This window comes from Ostrea edulis, chromosome 4 (genome assembly GCF_947568905.1).
Source record: "Ostrea edulis chromosome 4, xbOstEdul1.1, whole genome shotgun sequence".
Classification (NCBI taxonomy): domain Eukaryota; kingdom Metazoa; phylum Mollusca; class Bivalvia; order Ostreida; family Ostreidae; genus Ostrea; species Ostrea edulis.
Window position 1 is genome coordinate 64,130,076 of NC_079167.1, and position 22,918 is coordinate 64,152,993.

Genomic DNA, 22,918 nt, shown 5'->3' on the forward strand with positions numbered 1-22,918 from the left:
GACCCCCCAAAAAATAAAATGCTTTTATAGACAGATTCAACTGAAGTCAATATTTATAGTTGATAAAATATTAATACTGATAGATAATTCATTTTACATTGTTGCTATGGTAACAAAATATCACAAAACAGCAAACTTGATGTTCACATTCTTTTCAAGTAAATATCATTTTGTTATACATCATGCATGTTCTTCAATCATAAACACTCTTAATTTGTAACAGATAATTAAATCAATGCATAGTTTTTTGTTTTTTTGTTGTTGTTTTTTTCCCCCTTCAAATGTGCATGATTTCTATTTGTGTATTGTACATGTATCACAAATTGCAAGTGTATATCTTAAGAATTCATCAAAATAACTACCATATCTAGAAAATGCATATTTGAATATTTCAGTTATTTCAAACTATCATGTACATTTTTTCACTTTGCCAATCGAATTAAGTGTGACATTGAAATTGAATCATTGATCTTAAAAATTGTTCAAGTTAAATGAACTAAATAGGATACATAAAGATTGTAATTTATCATTGATTCATGAGGAATTACCCCCCCCCCCCCCTCTCTCTCTCTCTCTCTCTCTCTCTCTCTCTCTCTCTCTCTGCAGTTCAATATTAGCTCTGCTTACTATGTATATGCAAGAAATGTTATGCCAGTACCATGTATGAAATCTATTAAACTAACATTTTTTAATACATGACTTGACAATTTACAGTTACTTATGAGAAATAATTTTGACCTTGACTCGTGACCTTGGCATTTGATTAAAAACAATTGAGGGCCTCTATTTTCTAGAGTCTGGACGTTCATCATTGTCACTCGTTTAACGTATCTTTTTAAACATAGGTATGTGAATTCAACATCATAAGAAGACCTTACTTGTAACTGTAACATACCAATGATGGTCATATTGAAGTCATTTAGTATGCTGGGAAAGTCAATATTTTTAATAACCCCCAAAAAAGAAAATATTGTTGCAGTTACGTCCAGGAAGGTTGATTCTATGTATTCACACAATTAACAAGTGAAATACTAAAAATAAACAGCATAATCAACACTTTGATTAATTGGCATGCTATCGCGATCGGAGAATTTTGCGTGTCCAAAACGGATATATTGTTATTTTCATCGATGTTGTGAATGTTGAGATTGACGAAACGATACATATTATATACTGCTGGAAAGGTAATTTTATTTTATACACTTTCGAATGCAACTTTACTAAACTTAATTACAATAAATTCTTTGGAGTTATTAGCATATTTCTTACCCCCTTCGATTTGGTGTATTTCGGGTCACGTGCATTTTAAAAGGTACATCTTCGTCGAATCTTTGCTGTGCCGCATGTTGATGCTTACAGTAAAATTTTCATTCTTGTTTTTGGAAAATGTGTTATCATTAATTATAGATTGTAAAATTGATTAATTACGATTGAATTTTGGCTGTTCAACGTAACAAAATACATCTTATCGCTGCCACGGTTCACTTCAGCCTCTTTCTTTAGCAATACAGCTATACAATATATCTTTATCAAGCCTTATAAAGCATTGTAGAATTTTTAAAAGTATTTAAAATGCCTTGTGGAATTTCAACTTCTAGTTGAATTAATTGAAAAGAGTATAAACAGTGATTGACAGATAAAATAGTACTGGAAAGATCCATGCATAGATCTATGCCCGGTACATGACAAAGTAAACAAATTGTTTCTAAATCTATATAGCTATGAAGGTACAGGTAGCTTATGGACAATAAATAATACTACACATGAATTAAATATTTGTAGAATAATGGGAAAAACTAAGAGGGAAAAAGAAACTCAAATGTAGTTTGGATTCCAGAAAATGTTCCAGAACACGTTTAAAATGTTAAAACTGATGAAGAGAGGGGTCTCAAATTACGCGATATAGAAGGTCTTCCATGTGGACATGTTCCAAGAGGTTTGGCATACATGTATGTGATGGGTGCTGGAGTAGATATTTCTGCAATCGTTACTGGTGAACCAAAGCGAAGTTTTCCACCCTGGCCCCCTATGGTGAAAAAAGTGGGAGGTGTAGGAAGTCCTTGTAAATACAACCTTTAGTATGACCCTAAAGCTTCCATGGTGCGTTGACTAAACATTATTCAACAGCATGTTGAAAATATGCCTAAAATGTTGGTAAATGATGTATCTTTATCACAATTCATATTGTCTCACGAATGAGATGTTTTTATCTAGATTATATATATGCTGGTGAAATAAAAAGTATTGTATGCATATAAAGAGAAAATCAATTCCTAAATGTCCAAAATAGACTACATGTTCCATTTTTTAAATATTTTTTTATATACTAGGCCTAAGTATATACTTTGTGTCTGTTTTTGTGTTTCAAAGCTGAACAATTTATTAAAGAGAATATACAACGTATACAATATTTTAGAGAGAGTGGGAGCTAGAGAGACTGTTTTAGATTTATAATGTCCAGATAGCAACATGTTCCATAATTTGTAAGAAGAGAGAGAGAGAGAGAGAGAGAGAGAGAGTGGGAGCTAGAGAGACTGTTTTAGATTTATAATGTCCAGATAGCAATATGTTCCACAATTTGTAAGAAGAGAGAGAGAGAGAGAGAGAGAGAGAGAGAGAGAGAGAGAGAGAGAGAGACTGTTTTAGATTTATAATGTCCAGATAGCAACATGTTCCACAATTTGTAAGAAGAGAGAGAGAGAGAGAGAGAGAGAGAGAGAGATACATGTATATATCTATCACTATTTTATATGAGTCCAAATAAGGCAATGTTCCATTTTTGTTTCACGTTAGTTTTAATATTATTGTTATATTGGGCTTTACATACTAGTCATTTTTTTTAATACAGACATCTCCATATCAGCATAGGAGTGAAAGATTCGTTAAACAATATACATTCAATCTTTTAATACAAAGGTTTTGTATTTTGTTATGTAATATTACCTTTTTTATTGTTACTTTAAAAGATATCTTAGTTGTCATTGTTTCAAATGAATATATAAAATGACTTCAATTATTTTTTGTGAAATAACGAAAGGTGTCCTTTTTTTTAAATTGGAGGCGATAATTATTTTGGTCCGTCTGCTTGATCCGCACACGTTACATCGCGTGTGCATACGTGTATCAACTTTTAAACGTAAGCCGTTTGTCCAGTAAAAATACATTTCTGACAAAACTTAAAATAAATTATAGCAATACTGCCTAACCATGGTCACAAAACGATATTAGCAAGCCTTTAATTTAGATTTTATAATCTTTTACGAAATGACACGAAGTAACCGGAAGTGACCCGCAATACCCCAAATTGTTGGTCCAAGTAAAACTCCCGTTAGAGTTGTTTTATCAAAGGTAAACCCAAATCGATTTATAGATCTATTCACTCAGAAAATGTACTTCCCAATAATACCCAACAACCAATAATAACCATGTTTGTTTTATTTACTGCAGTAAAAATGTAAAAAGTGACCCAAAATACCTTAAATGACTGTACATAAAACAAATTCTGAAAGACACTCTCTTGTTTGTCTTTAAAATTATATCAAATTTTATAAAGAGGATGGTTTTGTTCATCCTTAGTGATGATGTTGAAATGCTTATTTCTTTTGTCAATTTCAATACCTTGGAATTAATGTATTGCGTGTAACTAGTGAAATGTCAAACAGAAATTATTCGTTTCCTGGGACTGTGTATTGTTGAACAGGGTATGTATAGTAGATTTAAAAGGAGAGGAAAAAAAATATTCAGAAGTGGTAAATAGCACATGATTGTCCCCTAGTTATTATCGGGAAGACTTTGTAGCCGCTTTGGTATACTTATACGAGTTAACGTTATTTTACTTACTAATTATAATTATGGCTTACTCAAACATATAATTGTATAAAATGAGGTACAGTAACGGTTTACCATCCTTCGAGGAGCATTTAATATATATATATATATATATATATATATATATATATATATATATATATATATATAATATTATCAAATAAATTTGACGGATATGATATACGTTAAAAAATATTCAAATATCCCACCATCTATCTAAATTTAGCGATTTTGTCACAGCTCAAAAAAAAAAAAGCCAACAAACAATAAAACGACCCCCCCCCCCAAAAAAAAAACCACCCACGTAATTTCTATGACGTCATAGCGTCAATTTGCCGCCGTGCTCTTTCGACCAGTTTCATTTTATCTTTTTATATGCTATAAACTTTTCAAAATCATAAGTTAATTAAGAACAGTTTTTGTTTGCAAGACAGGTGAAATTATTGATGAGAATGCAGTTTATACCGATTTCATACCAGAACATGATGCATGCTCAAACCCACAATTATTTTCATCAGTCCCATTACAATTAACAAATATAGCAAATGAGTATATACATGCATGTATATTTTGAGATGCTGTTAGTAGATGGTGACATTCTTGATAAACTCTTAAATACTTTTTTAAAGGCCTAAATATTGTATTTTGTTTTTGGATAAAAATGTCATTTAATGCTTCAAAAAACAAACAAATAAATAAATTTAAAAAATCAATAACATTACGGTACGTCAATATGTACCAGCACCAAGCGCAATACGGTAGTTTAATTATGACGTTTTGGAAAATGTGTGTCGCATATATTTACAAATGCACAACTTTCAAAGGTTTATGTGATATGCTTCAGGACAAACTGTTCAAAATTTCGATGAATTATTCAAGACCATTAAAGCGATTCTCGAACGTATATCAAATGAACACCGATTTCCCCCCCGGAGAATCCGTGTGCTGTGAAAGACATTCTCAAACCCTCTGGCTTTGATATTCTGTCTCGAATATGAGATGACTCATAAGCAGAGACTCTCATGATCTATGCCAATTAACTTGAATTATTTGAATTCAATTGAATTATTTGAAGTTGAATTATTTTCATGGGTTTAGCATGCAGTGGTTCTGAGAAAAAAAAGCATGGTTTTATTTCAACGATTATACCTCTGATTTAAGGCAAGCCCAATTCTTCGGAATCACAAGGAATATTGATACCAAGAATGGTGTTTTGCAGCGCTCCTAAAGACATTGTAAAACTTAGTTTGGCTCTATCAAAGTCCATATCATCGTCGGAAACCCACGGTCGGTCGCTCTAGATGGGTTAGGGTCCTCTTCTGTGTCTGTCTCAATTTTTTTCTTTTTGGAACCGTATTTTCTTAAATCGTAGAGGTGTTGTTGAAGTCTTTTCCTATCAATGCTCATACTTTGCTTACATTCCTCTCATTAACTACTACTGTTACATGTAGCAGTGGGGGTGGGGGTATTTGCATTACAAAATAACAAATAATGGTTATTGTCAAAAAGTGCCCCCTTCTGATTCTATGTGCCTATCAATGTCCATAGGTTCAGGTGAAGGCTTCTTATCGAAAGAGGGTATTTCTCTTTGAATGGTTCTTTACCCTATGAGTGTTGCAGGCCCCCAAAACATAAGAATATAAAGGTTTCCCTGAAACTATTTGAGTCCTACTAAAGCTTGTTGTAGACTAACAGAAAGTGTGTTTGTGTTCAAACAGCTTACTTTGGCTGGTTTTATCGAATATCTGAAATACATCGCAAATGTCCCATTCAGGAGAATCAATAGAGTTATTTGGAAGTTTCGAGGGTTTTCTCTCTAGAAAATTGGCACTTTCATCGAGTTTTGTTGCAGACAGACTTATTTTTAATCTGCATTCTGGGCTTTTTTTTAAAATTTGGACTGTCTTTTAATAAACACGTCCAATGGGGATCCAGGTTAGTAAAGGTCCTCCGTGCCCCTTGCTTATCGTAAGAGGTGACTAAATGAGGCGGTCCTTCGGTTGAGACCGCAAAAACCGAGGTCCCGTGTCACAGCAGGTGTGGCACGATAAAGATCCCTCCCTGTTCAAAGGTCGTAAGCGCCGAGCAAAGGCCTAATTTTGCAGCCCTTCACCGACAGTGGTGACGTCTCCATGTGAGTGAAATATTCTCGAGAGGGACGTTAAAAAATATTCAATCAACTGCACCAAATTAGATTACGCCTTGTAGCTTACATGTACGTTAAAATTAGTTTCATTCCTTAAACAATCGAGTTTCCTAGCTGGGTAACTCAGTAGGTCACCATGTTGACTGCTGATCTGTAGATTTCCTATAGCTGGGTAGTTGGTTAACATGTTGACTGTTGATGATGATCTGTAGATTTCCTAGCCTGGTAGTTCAGTAGATTAACGTGTCGACTGCTGATCTGTAGATTTCCTAGCCTGGTAGTTCAGTAGATTAACGTGTCGACTGCTGATCTGTAGATTTCCTAGCCTGGTAGTTCAGTAGATTAACGTGTCGACTGCTGATCTGTAGATTTCCTAGCCTGGTAGTTCAGTAGATTAACGTGTCGACTGCTGATCTGTAGATTTCCTAGCCTGGTAGTTCAGTAGAATTTCCTAGCTGGGTAGGTGATTGATTGATTTATTTCATTGGCAACCAAATAGTTAAAAGTACAAGTACATGGTATGCTCAGAATACTCTAATCAAAGTTGAAACAGACAAATACATGAAAACATGCATAAAACAGATTTATACGTACAATGGTGTTTTCAAAGGAAATTTATCATTAATAATTTGGTTAAGACTTTTTTTAAATGCTATAAAAATTTGATATGATATGGGTCATAAAAAGTAATTTTGATTAAGATATATATGTAAATATTTTTATTTAAAAAGCGTTAAAAAAAACGATAGTGTGTTCAAGATAATTGTCTAATACACCATGGCACAAAGCTGTTTTTATAGCGATGTGTCCTGCATTTCGGTAAGGCATACTTCGATGAGTTTCGTAGAGGGTACTTGTTTTCCTGCAGTTTCGGGAGAAGATCATGGTGGCGATGTGATGGATTTTCCATTTCACTGAAAAGTTTTAGACATATATTTTTCCTTCTGGTAGCAAGATTTTCAATAATGGTATTTTCCATTGCATTTTTATAGGAGTCACATGGTCGTACAATTTTTAAAGATCTCTTTTGGATTGATTCTATTTGGTTACATTGGGAAGTCGTAAGCCCTGTCGACCACACCGGGCACGCATATTCACAAATTTGTCTTATGAGTGATTTGCAAACCTTTATAAGGTCACTCTCAGATAACCCTGAATATTTGAGTTGACGTAGGTAAAATAAGAGTTTCGATGCTCAGTATATAGGTTAACATGTTGACTGCTGATCTGTAGATTGCCTAGCTGGGTAGCTCTGAAGGTTAACATGTTGACTGTTGATCTGTAGATTGCCTAGCTGGGTAGCTCTGAAGGTTAACATGTTGACTGTTGATCTGTAGATTGCCTAGCTGGGTAGCTCTGTAGGTTAACATGTTGACTGTTGATATGTAGATTTCCTACAAGTTCAAGTTATGTAGATATGTAGATTTCCTAGCTGGGTAGGTCAGTAGATTAGCGTGTCGACTGCTGATCAACATGTTAACATGTCGACTGCTGATCTGTAGATTGCCTAGCTGGGTAGTTTAGTAGGTTAATGTGTCGACTGATGATTTGTAGATTTCCTAGCTGGGTAGTTAATTAACATGTTGACTGTTGATTGTCTAGCTGGGTAACTCAGTAGGTCAACAGGTTGACTGTTGATCTGTAGATTGTCTAGCTGGGTAGCTCAGTAGGTTAACATGTTGACCGCTGATCTGTAAATCGTGGGTTCGTGTCTAGCAGTTTTTTAATCACCGATTACTTTCTACTAAAACTGTATTTTTACCTAAATAAATTTGAAAGTTATCAATTTAAAATTTTTGTTGTTAATACATGTATCTTTATTCTCATTAAATGCTACGTATCTTTATTCTCATTAAATGCTACACATCGCGCAAATAGCATAGCGCTTACTGAAAGATCAGCTGTATTTTATTCAGATTAGCATACCCTCCACTTTCCCTCCATATTTTTACACTTTCCATCCATATTTGCTCCCGTGAGGATCCGGGTTAGAATAGGTCCTCAGTACCCCTTGCTTGTCGTAAGAGGCGACTAAATGGGGCGGTCCTTCGGATAAGACCACAAAAACCGAGGTCCCGTGCCACAGCATATGTGGCACGATAAAGATCCCTCCCTGTTCAATGGCCATAAGGGCCGAGCATAGGCCTAAATTTTGAAGCCCTTCACCGTCATGGGTGACGTCTCCATGTGAGTGAAATATTCTCGAGAGGGACGTTAAACAATATACAACCAATCAACCAACCCGACGACCATCAATATCTGATTTCTCTGGTGTGTTATTCCCTCTTAAACGTATACGTACCAGTGCACGCCCTAACGGTAGTTAACACCGTTAACATATTATCATAAACTCTTTAAAGTAGTGTTTTTGTTGAAGCCAAGGAATTTACTTGGGGGTTGTTTTGTTTTGTTTTTGTTTTTTTTCATTTTTTTCTTCTTTTAGAATTAAAACGCGATATGATTATATAAAAGAAATCTTTGCAAATCAATATGTTTGTGTACAATCAAACTTCTAAAGAATATCAATATTAAAATTGAAATGTCAATCGGAAATTTCTGTCGATAAGACATTTTCATGTGTACATCAGTTTTGTATTAAGGATGTCCTACTCATATTTATTGAATGTCTTGAGATGTTATATTTTATTTTAAGCAACTAATAGAATGTAGACATTCTTTTGACATACAGAAATTGGACGTGTGGTTCTTGTTTTTGTGTCAAGGTCATTTCAAGGTCACACTCTTTCCAAATGAAACAGCCTTGAAATCCCATCAGAACACTCGTATATATAAATTATATGTAGCGGTCAGCAGTCGGGTTCGATTGCCGGTGGCCAGATAGCTCAGTTGGTGGAACATCTGACTGGATATTCTGGGGGCCCGGGTTCGAATCCCGGTCCGGTCCGTTGCATTTTCTCCCGATTACCTTTGGTGCCGTAGACCACCTCTGGATTTACAGGTGAAAGTCCTGCCAAGGGCAAAAATAATCTCATTCTGGGTTGTGCCTTCGAGGGTGAAGACATTTAAGGTAGCTCATTACACCAAAGTTTTATTTCATAGCTCGTTAAAGCACCTCTTATGAAGTATGATTTCACCATCGGAAAAGTGATACAAGCTCTCAGTTATTTTATATGATTTTTTTTTTTTTTTTTTTTTTTGTGATTTTTCCCGGAATGATAAAAAAAGTGTTTTGCTTGCAAATAAGATATTCTAGGGTCCAAATTTCGCTGTGATTTGGTGTAAGATATGAATATCTAACAAAACATGCGTAAAAGACTCAGATTAAAAATTTCCTATTGATGAAAATTTAATAAGTTATTTGTTGATACTTTTTTAATTTATGGATAAAATCTTCAAATTAAAAAAACCAAATAAAAGAAAAACAAAAAAAAACAAAAACAAAAACAAAAAAAAAAACAAAAAAACAAACAAACAAACAAACCAAAAAAAAAAAAAAAAAAAAAAAACCAACAAAAAAAATATGTCAGTTAGAAAAGAGATATATCAAAGAAGTATATTATAATGAAAAATTAAAACAAAATGACCAAATTTCAGATATATCACTATATTCAAACGAGAGAAAAAAGTACCGATCCCGATCAAAATTGACAGAAATTACTAAAAATAACCATATTGTTGCTAATTGCATGCACTTTTCATTAAGAAGTTAGTTTCCTTTATAAATTCGTTTAATTTGTAAACCATTTTACGTCAAGGGAATGTAGTTTTCTGATTACAATGTTCTCTATGACGACTTTTTTATAATTCCGATCGGGCTTGGTTCAGTTTGAAAAATCTTTAATTTTGTCCATTTCATTTCAATTTCTTTATTAAAACATATTTCTCTGATATATCTTTTTTTCTAAATGACATGTTTTTTTTGTTGTTTTTAGCTCTTCTGAGCCGAAGGCTCAAAGAGCTAATGCTATGGCCATTTGTGCGGTGTGCGTAAACTTTTTAGAAAAAGGGCTATAACTCAAGAACCCCTTGGCCAATTTTTTTCAAATTTGTTACAGGGTATCATTGGCCCAACGGCTTTCATACATACTAAATAGAGGGATGTGACCCTTTAACAAGGGGAGATAATCAGGAAAATACAAACAAAAGTAGTGGTTGCTAAAAAATCTTCTTCTCAAGAACCACTGGGCAGATTATCACCAAACTTACACATAAGGATGAGGATCTGTTGTAGATTAAAAATTGTTCAAGGCATTACCCTGGGGCAAAGGGCGTGGTCTCAAGGTCACTTCAAAGTTGACCTAAATTTATATTTCCTTAAATCTTTGATATTTTAGTCATTATAAGGACTAGGATCATAAAATTTTGACAGTTGATGCATCTTAGGACCTTGTGTCAAGTTGTCTCAAAAGTAGGTCACGGTGACCTACTTTTTGAATTTTGCAGGTATTTATTTTAAAATTAATTTTGATGCATATCTTGGACACTTTGAAGCCTATGATCATCAAAACTTGTCAGTTGGTGGATCATGAGACCTTGAAATGCGTCAACTGAAAAATAGGTCACCGTGACCTACTTTCTGAATTTTATGGCTTATCATTTATAGATATATTTTAAGTTGTTATTTCAAATACCGAGAGGTTTAGAATCATCAAATCTTGTAAGTTGATGCATCTTGAGGCCTTGAAACATATTTATAAAAAAAGTAGGTCACAGTGACCTACTTTTTGAATTTTGCAGATATTCAAATTTCACATTTTCAATTTTAGATGCTAATTTTGGGCACTGTAAAACCTAGGATCATCAAACTTTATCAGTTGATGCGTCTTCAGTCTTCGGTTTGTGTCGACCAAAAAGTAGGTCACCGTGACCTACTTTTGGTATTTGACAGCTAAATTACTATATTTCAGACACTATTTGACCTACAATCATCAAACTTTGTCAGTTGATGCATCTTGAGTCTTCGGAGTGTATCGACCAAAAAGTAGGTCACTGTGACCTACTTTTGGCATTTGACAGTTATATTTATATATTTCAGTCACTAATTGACCTACAATCATCAAACTTTGACAGTTGATGCATCTTGAGTCTACGGAGTGTGTCGACCAAAAAGTAGGTCACCTTGACCTACTTTTGGAATTGGACGGCTATATTTATATATTTCAGATACTATTTGACCTACAGTCATCAAACTTTGTCAGTTGATGGGTCTTGCATGTTCGAAGGGTTTCGACCAAAAAGTAGGTCACCTTGACCTACTTTTGGATTTGGACGGCTATATTTATATATTTCAGATACTATTTGACCTACAGTCATCAAACTTTGTCAGTTGATGCGTCTTGCATGTTCAAAGGGTGTCGACCAAAAAGTAGGTCACCTTGACCTACTTTTGGAATTGGACGGCTATATTTATATAATTCAGATACTATTTGACCTACAGTCATCAAACTTTGTCAGTTGATGGGTCTTGCATGTTTGAAGGGTGTTGACGAAAAAGTAGGTCACCTTGAACTACTTTTGGAATTGGACGGCTATATTTATATATTTCAGATACTATTTGACCTACAGTCATCAAACTTTGTCAGTTGATGGGTCTTGCATGTTCGGAGTTCGCTGACCAAAAAGTAGGTCACCATGACCTACGATTGGAATTTGACAGCTATATTTCAATATTCAGATACTAATTGGCTTAAAATCATCAAACTTTGTCAGTTGATATTTCTTGGGTTCTCAAAATGTGTAAACCAAAAAAGTAGGTCACATTGACCTACTTTTTTTGAATTCTTAGGATTTAACTAAAGATTTAGAATACCAAGAGGCTAAGAATAGAAATGGTGGGGTTGTACAATTTATCAGAAGAGGGATTCTAGGCCCTTGGGCCTCTTGTTTTGTTTTTGTGTGTTGTTGGTTTTTTTTGTTTTTTTTGGTTTTGTTGTTGTTGTTTTTTAAAGATTTTATCCGTAGATTTAAAAAAAAGTTTATTAGCAAATAAAGTTTTCAATTTTCATGAATATTTGTTTGTTTGAAAAAAAATAGAACGTCTATATCTGCCAGCGAGTTGTTTAGACATACTTTCTTAGATATTCATAGCGAGTCACGTGATTTGCTCTTCATCAGCTGAAAAAAGATGAGTATTATCCATAATGCTTCTGGAAAAATGTCGCCGTCACTGCGGTATACTTCATTGACAAACCCGTAATTAAAATAATTAGATTGTTTAGAAAGTACCATGAATGGTTTTAAATTCCAGACAAGCTTTCTCATAGCTTCAAATGTTTTGTTTTTGTTTGGTTTGAGAGAAGAAAAAACATTGCAGCTAATATGACGTCATAATGTAACTGTTTACATCCACCGCGTTACATTTCCCGTGTTAAATGAAAAGGCGGATAAAATGTCTATAAGTCGTGTTGCAAGACTCGCTCGTCTCAACGGTCACACCGTACAACATATTATGCATTAGCAAAGCACCTTTTTATCATTCCGATGCAAAATATTTGATAAGCAAGATTTGTCTAGTATTACAAGCTATTATGGTGAATCTCATGTGAAACCTCTTAACCTTTATATTTAAGAAATAAGATGTTGTTGGGATATGACATAAATTTGGTCACGTGATCAAATCCTAGGGCGTTATAGTAGATTTGATCACGTACCAACTTCATGTCATATCCCAATAACATTCAAAAATGATATTTTATTTCTTATATTTATATTTTCTATTTTGATTTGTGTTCTTACCGAGCTTCCATGATTATGTAGCAGATGACCAAAATAACGATCGTAGAACACAACATATAGTTCGTTAGAGTTTTATCGAATAAAAAATTAGGAACAATATCAAAGAGAATATAAGATATAGATATTTAATTGAAAATGTTTAAAAAAGACAAAACATGTGTAAAATAAAAGTAATTTAGAGCCTAAAGTTAACTGAAATGACGACAGGAAGAGTGGAGTAAACTACATCCGTGATGTGATGTGGTCGCGATCAACGATGGGGAAACTGGCGTCGGTCTAGTTTACTAAGTTGAAAACGCAATTGTTGATCACAGATTTCGACAGAAATTCAAAGGATCTGATAGAATTGATGGTGGATATGATGGGTCAAGTTAACGTTAAGCTCTTAGTCAGGTTTTTTGGAAAGAAACAACGGTATGTTCATCGTTAGGACTCGCGGTTGTAGCCATGCAGGAGACGATATAAGACAGTAGGACAGATTTAGACAAAGTGCAGGTAGGTTGCGTCTTTTATTTACCTTCAGTGTGTGTAAATGAAAATAAAAACGAACTGACGGAGTTTTTGTTCACTTGAGAGATTTCTGTTGTAGGATTTTAATGAAGACTCGCACCGGTACCCTGACATGAACATGTAAATTTTTCGAGCCTCGAAACCAGCCTCGCTTATGATCATGCCGAGTCACAGTCGTGATGGAAGTTGCCAGGAAACAACACGTTAACTTAACTCTGCCTACATGTTTTCGCTTCCAATATCATATAACTTTATTTTATAAATTCGCCATGCAGAAGTTGCAGACGGTATTTAAAACTGTATAAAATGAAACAACAGAATGATATGTTTAATGTTTCTCTTTCATAAATTGATGAAATTCTTGTTTGTTTACAAAATAAACTGTATAAATATCCTGCTGCGTTTGTTTCTGTTATGATGTCATTGCAGTGGCGGATCCGGGGTTTACGAAAGGGTGTGTGTGAAAGTCAAGTATTAGCCAAAATACTCAGCCATTTTTGGTGCCAATCTGGAATTTTACTCACACTATTTCTATTATTTAAATTTGTGGCGAGAGGGAGAGGGGCTAAATCCCCCACTGCATTGCATAAACAAGAAGCCAGGTGAAAATACGGGAACAGACTTTTGAAGCGGTGATTGTATTTATACACAAGAACAAACTGATCACGTGACCAAATTCATGTCACACGAAATTGAACATCGATTTCATTAGTAATGTCATATAAGGAAGTGCATTGGCAAATGTAAATATTAAATGATGACATATCGGACAGACAGAATATTAGAAAGTGTATAGAACCATAGACGTAAAACTTTTACGCGTATGATAGAACTAACTGCGCACAGTTCACTCCTTCGTTATGCTCTTTATGACGTCATATTGATCAAGACGCTACAGATTTTGACACTAACATTATAACGTCATAGTAGGGCAGTGTGACGTTATATTTTGCGTAACCGACACTCGGAGTCAAAAGTGTAACATGCACCCGTGGAGCCAATAAAAATAATGGATTAAAAATGATATCGACTTGATGGTTTATACAGGTGAGTAATTTCTTTAAAATGTTAAATATGACAAGGTTTATACAGTTACATTGTAGTGCCATAAATGAGTCAACTTTCATGTTTTACGCTATATATTTCATTGAAAAATATCCTTTGTTTGAACAATCATTCTTAAAGTTTTATGGTCCGAATTTCGACAATTTTTTCCGCCTTATAAAACGCTGTTAAATCACGTATTTATGAGGCTGTACGATATATCATACATTACTTCATCTGTTTTAACCAGAATTATTTGATTTTAAATCGGTATTTACAAACAACATTCACTCAGCCATTTCAAGTCGCAGTCACGTGGCCAGTTATTATAAGACTTTTAGATCATCAATGATATTATCTGTTAAAGCTGTGTATTTGGTTACAACAATACCGTGGCATAAGTTTAATACAAATAAGATTTATATCAAATACCTCATAGTAATTCGTTGTTTTACGCTCTTTCAGCCTTAAAGTTAGACAGTTGCCTTTGATTCCCCTGACCCGCGTGGGGCTATTTATAGACACAAATCTATGCGTTCCCGCTACTATTTACTTTTTAAATAATCTTCTCATCGTTTTCTTTTACATGCAAATGTTTTCAAGCATGTAATTAACGGGAAGTTAATGACTTTAAAAACTAATTAAGGTAGAGATTGATAGGTTGATGCTAAAAAAATTAACCATTGAATTTTTTTTATTTTGATATATGTTTATGATGAAGCTTCGATATAAAACATAATAAAAAATCAATGTAGGTAATCGACCTTGTTTTTGAGAAATAGGGCGATTTTAACAACACCTTCTTTAGTCCCTGTAAAGCGTAAAAAGTGAAGAAAAATAAGTAGAGAGCAATATACAAATAGAGCTATAACATTTTTATTGTAAAGAGGATCATAACTTGTCATATATGGTTCCAAACAACCTTTCACATAATTGTATATTACACATCAATTTCAAGTTCAGCAATCATTATTAACATGCAACAACATTACTTCAACACAGCTACATTGGCCAATTACCTTAAAACAGTGTACAATATTTGCACACAGGGTCATACCTTTGCTTAAGCTGCAAAAAAATTACCCATCAAATTTCGTATTTTATTTCATTAAGTGGTCAGTCTATTAGTAAGTAAAATATATGAAAAAAATTATACACCATAATGGGGTTCAATATGGAACTAGCAAAAAATTCCTAACCCCACCCCCTTTTAACAAAGTACACATTTTCTTAAGAAAAAGGGTTATTAAAAGATGTTGTAAACAATCCATCAAAAACAGCTTGCTGAAATTCGAAGATTCTTTGTAATACCTTTTTTAAATTAATAAATATAATACAGAAAGTATGTATTTCAAATTTTAGCTTATATTTTGTTGTAGTTCTCGTTGTTGACCTTTGTGCACTTACACTCAGAATATAGATTTATCATACGTCATCATATTTGATGATTAATATCAAGAGTTTTCCCAAATAAAAATCCCCACAAAAAATTGAAATACAATTTATATTTGTTAAAACAAATGTCTCCATTACATCCCAACCCCTTTAATATACTGCATGGTATGGAGGAGAAAGAATGAGCAGGAACATAGACGTCATGAATTGCACTCGGTGCATTGAGAAGAAAGATTCAGCCAGCAGAGATAAACTACTGACCTTTTTATAACTTAGAATGTTTAAGCATTCCCAAATTACCTCTTTGAAAATTGAACATGACAATAAGAAGGTTTCTATAAGCTATTTCAGGGGCGGATCAGGAATTGAAGTTGGGAGGGGGGGGGGGGTGCAACTGTATGAGGCAGGGGTCTGGGGGCCGCCTTGAAGGGGGGATTCCCCCAGAAACTCCTGGATTTTACAGATTTTTTAGGGCTTAAAATATGTCTCCTATGTAGTCATTTTGATTATTTTCTGTCATTTTTAATAAGGTGAAATTAATAAAATAACGCAAATTTTAAGGGTTTTGGAAAAAGTAGCAGTTCTCCCACTAAAAGTAATTCAATAAATCAAAAGATTTTGTCAGACATTTATTTCTCTGAGAGTGGAGGAAATTATAGTTTCTTTTATCGTATATATTTCTCTAAACAAGAGACCACGATTTACTTTAAACTTGAAAATTTTAGGGGGGCTCGCGCCGGTTATTATACAATATTATTGTCTTTAAAAAAGACATGTAATACATGAGTACATGTACTTGTTTTCCATTAAATTCACACTTTAGTATGTTGCACAATATATCCATTGCTCTGGGCTCACAAATACATTATTGATTCTATCCAAGTCCCACATTTTGCAGAAGTTCTTGAATTTTCTCTGTAACCTGTAAAGTTGTGGGGTCCAGGGGATATGACATCATCAATGTAAATGAAGTACCTGTTATAAAAAATATATTCTGTATATTCAAATATTGAAAAAAAGATGAATATCTAATATACTAAGAATTGTCTTTATAAATGTCTGGTGTTAAAATGAAAAATTCTATCTTACTAAGACAGAAAATATTGTACCTTTCTTGCTGATTTTCATGGCATATTGCTGTTGAAGTTGTTGGCTGGAAGCCCATTTCAACTTGCACTGGTCCTTAGGATGATGCTTAGAAAAAAATCATCATAATTAATATTTGCACAGTCAGTATTAATCATTAATTATACTGTGTCAGACAATGTCAATTTTAAAATTGTGTGTCTCAATGCATGTTTAGTGAACTTTAAAATGCTGATATATTGAAAATTACACACATAACATGTATTTTATTATGTTAATTTTTAAAATCTTGTCTGAAATCAGTATTACATATGTAACACTACATGTATGTTAAATGTGTGCAGTGCAGCAATGTGAACTCTTGCAGTAGTAGTACATCTGCATGATTGTTATTTATTTCATATTGTTATAGTTACCTTCTATTTAAACTGTACATACCCTCCCACCCCGGGTCCTTAATGAGGTGAATAAACATCATAATTATCATATTACAATATGAGATGACAGATATGTTTTCATAAACTGCCAGTTCATTCTAATAATATCAAAACAAGTCAACTCTAGATTTATCAGACCTGTCTCCTTTACAGAGTGTGCGTCAAGAGGAGGACATACATATCTTATTTTCATACAATACATTTCTTTGCCTATGAGGGGGGCTTGTGATTTTACAAATATTTTAAATAAAGTTTTGTAGACCTACATGCTTGCATGAAACATGAAACCCCAGATTTGAAATATCTCTTAGGTCAATGAAATTTCAAGATACTATAAGTACTATCATTTATACCAAATAGAATTTTAGTGCAACACCCCCCCCCCCCCCCCCTCAAACTTGTGAGAGCCCTATTTTTTTTTTAAAATCTGGCATATACATGACATCCATTTACAATTACATGCACATGTAGGAGTTATATTTTGGGCACATATGGAATACATAAATGCACAAAAAATGAAACAGCTCCAAATTGTGCGTTTATAGATGTTATTATAAAATCGCGTTGTGAAATAGCAGAGGAAAAGTGGGTTGAATACAAATTCAATTTGCCATTTTTTTCACTTACCAAACGAAATTATGATTTTGTTGTCCACGTTGAATGCATCCATCGAATTCCTCTTCTCAGAAGAAACTTTGTTTAAACTCTCAATGACTACATAAACAGTATTGAAACTCGCAGCACTCGGACATCACGATCACGCTACATCAACAACTTTGTTTACGTAGCGCAGCTATGCATAGTGGTGAATTTCGTGAGGTAAAAAGTGCCATTCTGCACGGACGAAACATTTAGTCCACTATTATTACATTGACGTATTCCTAATCTAAATTATGGCCAAATTTCTATATCTTTCGTCGAGACGACCCTCTCAATCATCGATTCAGTCACAGCAACAACTTTTACTTTCGGAACCCCTTTTTGTTTTTCAACTACTCTATGGCGATGTACGGAATTCCGAAAAATAATTTCACGTGAAAATACACGATTTTTACTGATCACGTGGTTGCTATCGGTCTCTACCTTAACCTGCTTTAAAGTAATTATGTACAAAAATAATATATGAATTTTAACTCAGTTTTGTACAAAAATAATATATGTACTTTAACTCAGTTTTGCTCTAACTTTCTTAAAATCTAAAACATTTATTACAAAAACTGGACATAGATTTTATTAATGACTTAAAACTTTTACCAAGAATTAGGCCTACAGAAAAATGATTAAGGAAACTTAAACATCAACTTTTACCGTTCCATACCATTGTATGAGTGGAATAAAAACATTGAGTGTGGTGTATTTACAGTCATATAATGTGTGTATGACTGTTTAGGGAAAACACCGAGACCATAAACTGCAGATATTTGTGCTGTTCATGGTGTAAATGCTAGTACTATAAATTGAATTTTGATAAAGTTTATGAAAATTATAAGAAAAGAGGTTGTTTTCAATGAATATAATATAGTTTTCGCAAGCTCGGTCAGTCTACGCGCCAAAAAAAACGCGGTCGCCATATTTTCCCATACAAAGTCTATAACCTATAGATCTAATTATTTTTATTATTTACGTAATCTCGGAATATAATACAAATTTTTTATTGATACTCTGGCATGATAAAAATTTTGCAGAGTTTTTTTAGTCATAAGTTTGTTGGACGTTGTTCAATTTGGCTATACTTTTAAAATTGTGCAGAGATTCTGATCAACGTGTTGCGACCCCGTCTTTCATCTCTATTTTGAATAGAATACACAGGTCTAGAAATAATATGATAACATTTCCTCCGACCAGAACCCATATATGCGGTACCGTGACATCTGTCAAACTCTGTCTGCTGTCAACGTAAACAACGTAAATATGGCGTCGAAAATCACACGCTTACGTCGTTACCTCATATTTGCTATCGGGTAAAATCACGTCATAAATGCATTCATACCAAATTATTTAATTTAAAAAAAAGGCCCCAACCGTTATGATTTATGGTTTTGTATTTTGAAAATATAACTTTAGTCAAAGTCATAATCAATGTATGTCACGACAATCATGACCTAAGTACGTTAGCTCGAGTTGCGCAGTGACTTCAAAAACGTCACAATCATATACTCGAGATTCAATTGTTAGGCCAATTTTAAGCAAACAAAACAATTTTATCCTCATTTAAAAGGAAATCAGGTGTCCAAATGGATGGCAATGCTCCTTTCTAAGGTGAGATAAAATGAAAATGAAAAAAATCTTCAAGTGAAGAACCACTAAATCAGGATTCAAATGATGCATGCTAACTTCCTCAAATTGTTTGATAATGTATCGTGGGTTAATATGATATTAGGTGCTTGAGTACAGAATTACATATATCAATCATCATTTATTTTTCGTGCGCAGATCTAGGAAAAATGGAAAGGATTTGCAAAAAGGTTTAGGGGGGGGGGGGGCAGTCTTTTTCACCCACTCCCCAAGGATCCACCTTAGTTTTTTTTTTTTATGGATACACCACAAGGGAAACGGTCCCACTTCATAGAAGCCGTTGCTTTCAATCCAAAACTTTTCATTATTCTTTATCAATAAGTTTTCAAAAACTTACAGGCACCCGAGCGTTCCTTTAATTTCATTTTGTGTTGTAGGTTAGATGGAAAGAGCGCGTATTTTTATCTGGTGGTTTGAGGGGTTTCACCCCTAGGAGATGTTGGATCCAGCAAATATTCATAGCAGTTCTAGAAATTAAGTCCCCTCACGCCCTCCTTCAAAGTTTCATTAACAGGGATGTAGGTTTCGTGATAAGAACTCTTCTGTGTAGGAGATACATTTAGTTCTGCTCAGAATGCCTGGGAGTGGTAGAGAGCAATGACAGTCAGCTAGAAAGACGATAAATATATGAAAAGGGGCTTCTGTTTAAAGATGTAAACTCTTTTTAAGAACAACATGTGTAGAATATATATATATAAACCGAGGTCCCATGTCACAGCAAGTGTGGCACGATAGAGATTCCACCCTGCTCAAAGGCCATAAGCGCCGAGCATAGGCCTAAATTTTGCAACCCTTCACCGGCAATGGTGACGTCTCCATGTGAGTGAAATATTAAACAACTTACAACCAACCAATCGCATACGTGTCACCTATAGAACCTTGCTTTGAGGACGGACCAGCTTCGCTTGGTGTAAACACGAATGAGAAAAACCTCTATGCTTATCAGCTTCTATCACCCAAACTCTCTGCTCACCTTAGCTCGTTTTTGCTGTCATATAATATTTGAACAAAAACATAAGAGTGATCGAGATTGAAAATTGTAATTTATTACTTACCAAATGACGAAAGAAATCTTCAACAGAAGATTCTAGGGGGAAGGGTGGGGGGTCAGCTAATACAATTCAACATCAAACTGAAGTACCTGCAAAGGTAACGTAAGCTGTTGTATATATTGCAACTTTAAATTCGTTTTAATCGTGGTCCCTGTGGTGAGGGTACGGTTACAGTAGATATTTTATATCCATCTTCTTCTCAAGAACAAAGGTAGAATCTATCGAGTATATTCAATGTATTATTAATATCTCATTATTAATATCTCATCTTCGGCTGTATGAAGTAGCTCGATAAAAACTGTCTGGTGAATGCTTCCCTGGAGAGGATGTTAAAACTGATTTAGAAGTTTCCAATATATAAGTGTCTTTGTCAAATGTAAATAAGTACTAAATTTTGTATGTGACAGTGTATCTCTTATATGTATATTAAAGTCTACCGTAATACAACGAACACCACCTCCTTATTTTCGGAAGCGTTGTAAAGAAAAGTTCAATTTCCAATTTCTTTTTTTGTTGTTGTTGTTTTAAAATTCTACTTAAAAGTTTAGAGACTAAGTCTAAACAGCAAGATTTATTTCTTAAACAAGGAAAATGATTGATTACATTATTGACTGTCTGCAGTCTGATTAAAATCAAATCTTCACTAGCTCTTTTTATTTTGATCGTCACGTGAAGGCCCTTAACATAAAAAGAGCCGGTAAGCCTTGAGGGCCCTTCATTGGAAAAATAAGATATGTTCGTGTAACCATGTTCATGTAGAGTGTAACATGCATTAGCCAGTCTAATTAAAATCAGTTCTTCTCTAACCGTTACATTGGAGAAGGTAGAGAAGATCTACTTTTAATTAGATTGATGCATTAACCTAAAACGTGTCGAAGGAAACAGCTGATTTACCGATATCGATTTAATTTACGATTTTTTTTTCAAGGGGGTGGGGGAGCTGCCGGATTTTAAAATTCTTAATTGATACAAATCTGAAAACCTATCGACTTCTTAAATCGTATAGTGTGTGTTTAAGAGAGAGAGAATGGGCTTGTCAATTAATAACATCCCCACTCACTAAGTAACTACTAATAGTGGGGGTGGGGGGGGGGGGAGTCACACATTATATAGTTTTTTTTACTACGTTGACATGGACATCATTTTAAATAAAGCCGCCGTATTTTAAAATTCTTGACAATTATTAACTAGGATTTTTACTTTTCTTTTAATCGTGGGAGGGAGGGGGGTTAGTCATTTGTAAAGAAACTCATTTTTTTTTTTTGCTGGTTATTACAGTTATATACTGTACAACACAATATAATGGGACTTGTAACTGTTGAATCTCCAATTTGCATCAACAACCTGCTGTATGTGCTGTTCACAACTTGTTTTAATGTTTCCATGCTTTATAGCTTCACCACGATTGACACGTATGACGTCACATACTAATGGCGCGAAAATCTCCAACGAGAATATGCATATATATCTGGCGTCTTGCAATTTCGATACAAATTAACCACTAAAACACGCTTTATATCGGAAAAATAATACCAGCAATGAGCACAATTTAAAACACCACATTTTCATATATAGATATTTACAAGCAATAAAAATAGTGGTAAAAATCCATTAGTGCACAAGATTACCAAAGGAACATTCTTCCTGCAAGTGTTGTGCCTTATTTGATAATCACCCTCTTCGACCAAGGCCAGTGTTCATGGATTGAAATGCCAGGTCACATGGTGTTGTAGGACTTTTTAGTAGGGAGTCAGTTGTGACACTGTCATGGACTTTTCGAAGTCCAGATGTAAACCCTACGGAGCACATTTAGGACATCCCTATTCGCTGAGGTCGACAATGCACGCTCCCAATTTAAACTGACACAAGCACCGCATATACTTTAGTGTTTTTCTTGACTTCTGTCTCATCGCCATTCAGTCCAGGTAAAGATGAATTTCGTGGCCAATTTTTTTGGTCATTATGAGGAAGCATGGACCATTCAACCACATGGAAACTCCCACAAAGAATACAAAACTACGAGTAGAGCAGACACGGACCCTGGACATACATTGTACCAGGTGTGGTATCAGGTGCCTAGGAGAATAAGCATCCTCGGTCGACCGGTCACACTCGCCGTTAGCCCTATATCTTGTTCGCGCAACGGAGCAATACGTAGTCAAAATCAGTGTGCAAAGAGCGTCCCAGCCGGCATGAAACACGCCAGACTGCACTCCACCCAGCGACAGATTGTATAGGTAACTTATATCTTTACAACGACCTTAGAATTTGCGAACTGCTGACCCTAAACGAGACCGTTGAATCGCCTGCAACATCAACTTATTTGTCAGTATTCTACCTCGATGTAAAACCGACCTTACGCAGGACAACCTCTTGCGTATCGAATCATTTGAGAGACATAAACACTATTATGCAGGTGATCATGGAAT

General features: G+C 34.5%; 2 protein-coding genes and 1 long non-coding RNA gene across 4 annotated transcripts in view; 1 reads left to right on the plus strand and 2 right to left on the minus strand.

The window, feature by feature from the left end:
* Window positions 1-8,235: 8,235 nt before the first annotated feature.
* LOC125672195 (p53 and DNA damage-regulated protein 1-like) overlaps window positions 8,236-22,918 on the minus strand; it is a 93,669-nt gene continuing 78,986 nt past the window's right edge. Inside the window, exon 4 of the mRNA XM_056163459.1 lies at window positions 8,236-8,942. Coding sequence (XP_056019434.1) covers window positions 8,818-8,942 — 125 coding nt within the window. The 3' untranslated portion in view covers window positions 8,236-8,817. The remainder of the gene's footprint in view (window positions 8,943-22,918) is intronic.
* The window catches only part of LOC125672191 (C3a anaphylatoxin chemotactic receptor-like), a 32,310-nt gene continuing 22,274 nt past the window's right edge, over window positions 12,883-22,918 (plus strand). The window contains exons 1-3 of one of the 2 annotated variants that reach the window (XM_056163453.1): window positions 12,893-13,165; window positions 13,260-14,227; window positions 19,361-19,401. The gene's annotated coding sequence lies outside the window, so the exon portion shown is untranslated. Of the gene's footprint in view, window positions 13,166-13,259; window positions 14,228-19,360; window positions 19,402-22,918 lie in introns of both variants that reach the window. The other variant, XM_056163454.1, reaches the window with a different exon arrangement.
* Window positions 15,038-18,226, minus strand: LOC125672203 (uncharacterized). Its single transcript, XR_007368882.2, has 3 exons — window positions 17,770-18,226; window positions 16,729-16,813; window positions 15,038-16,594 (listed from the first exon to the last, which is right to left on the minus strand). It is a non-coding gene; the product is annotated as an uncharacterized LOC125672203 (long non-coding RNA).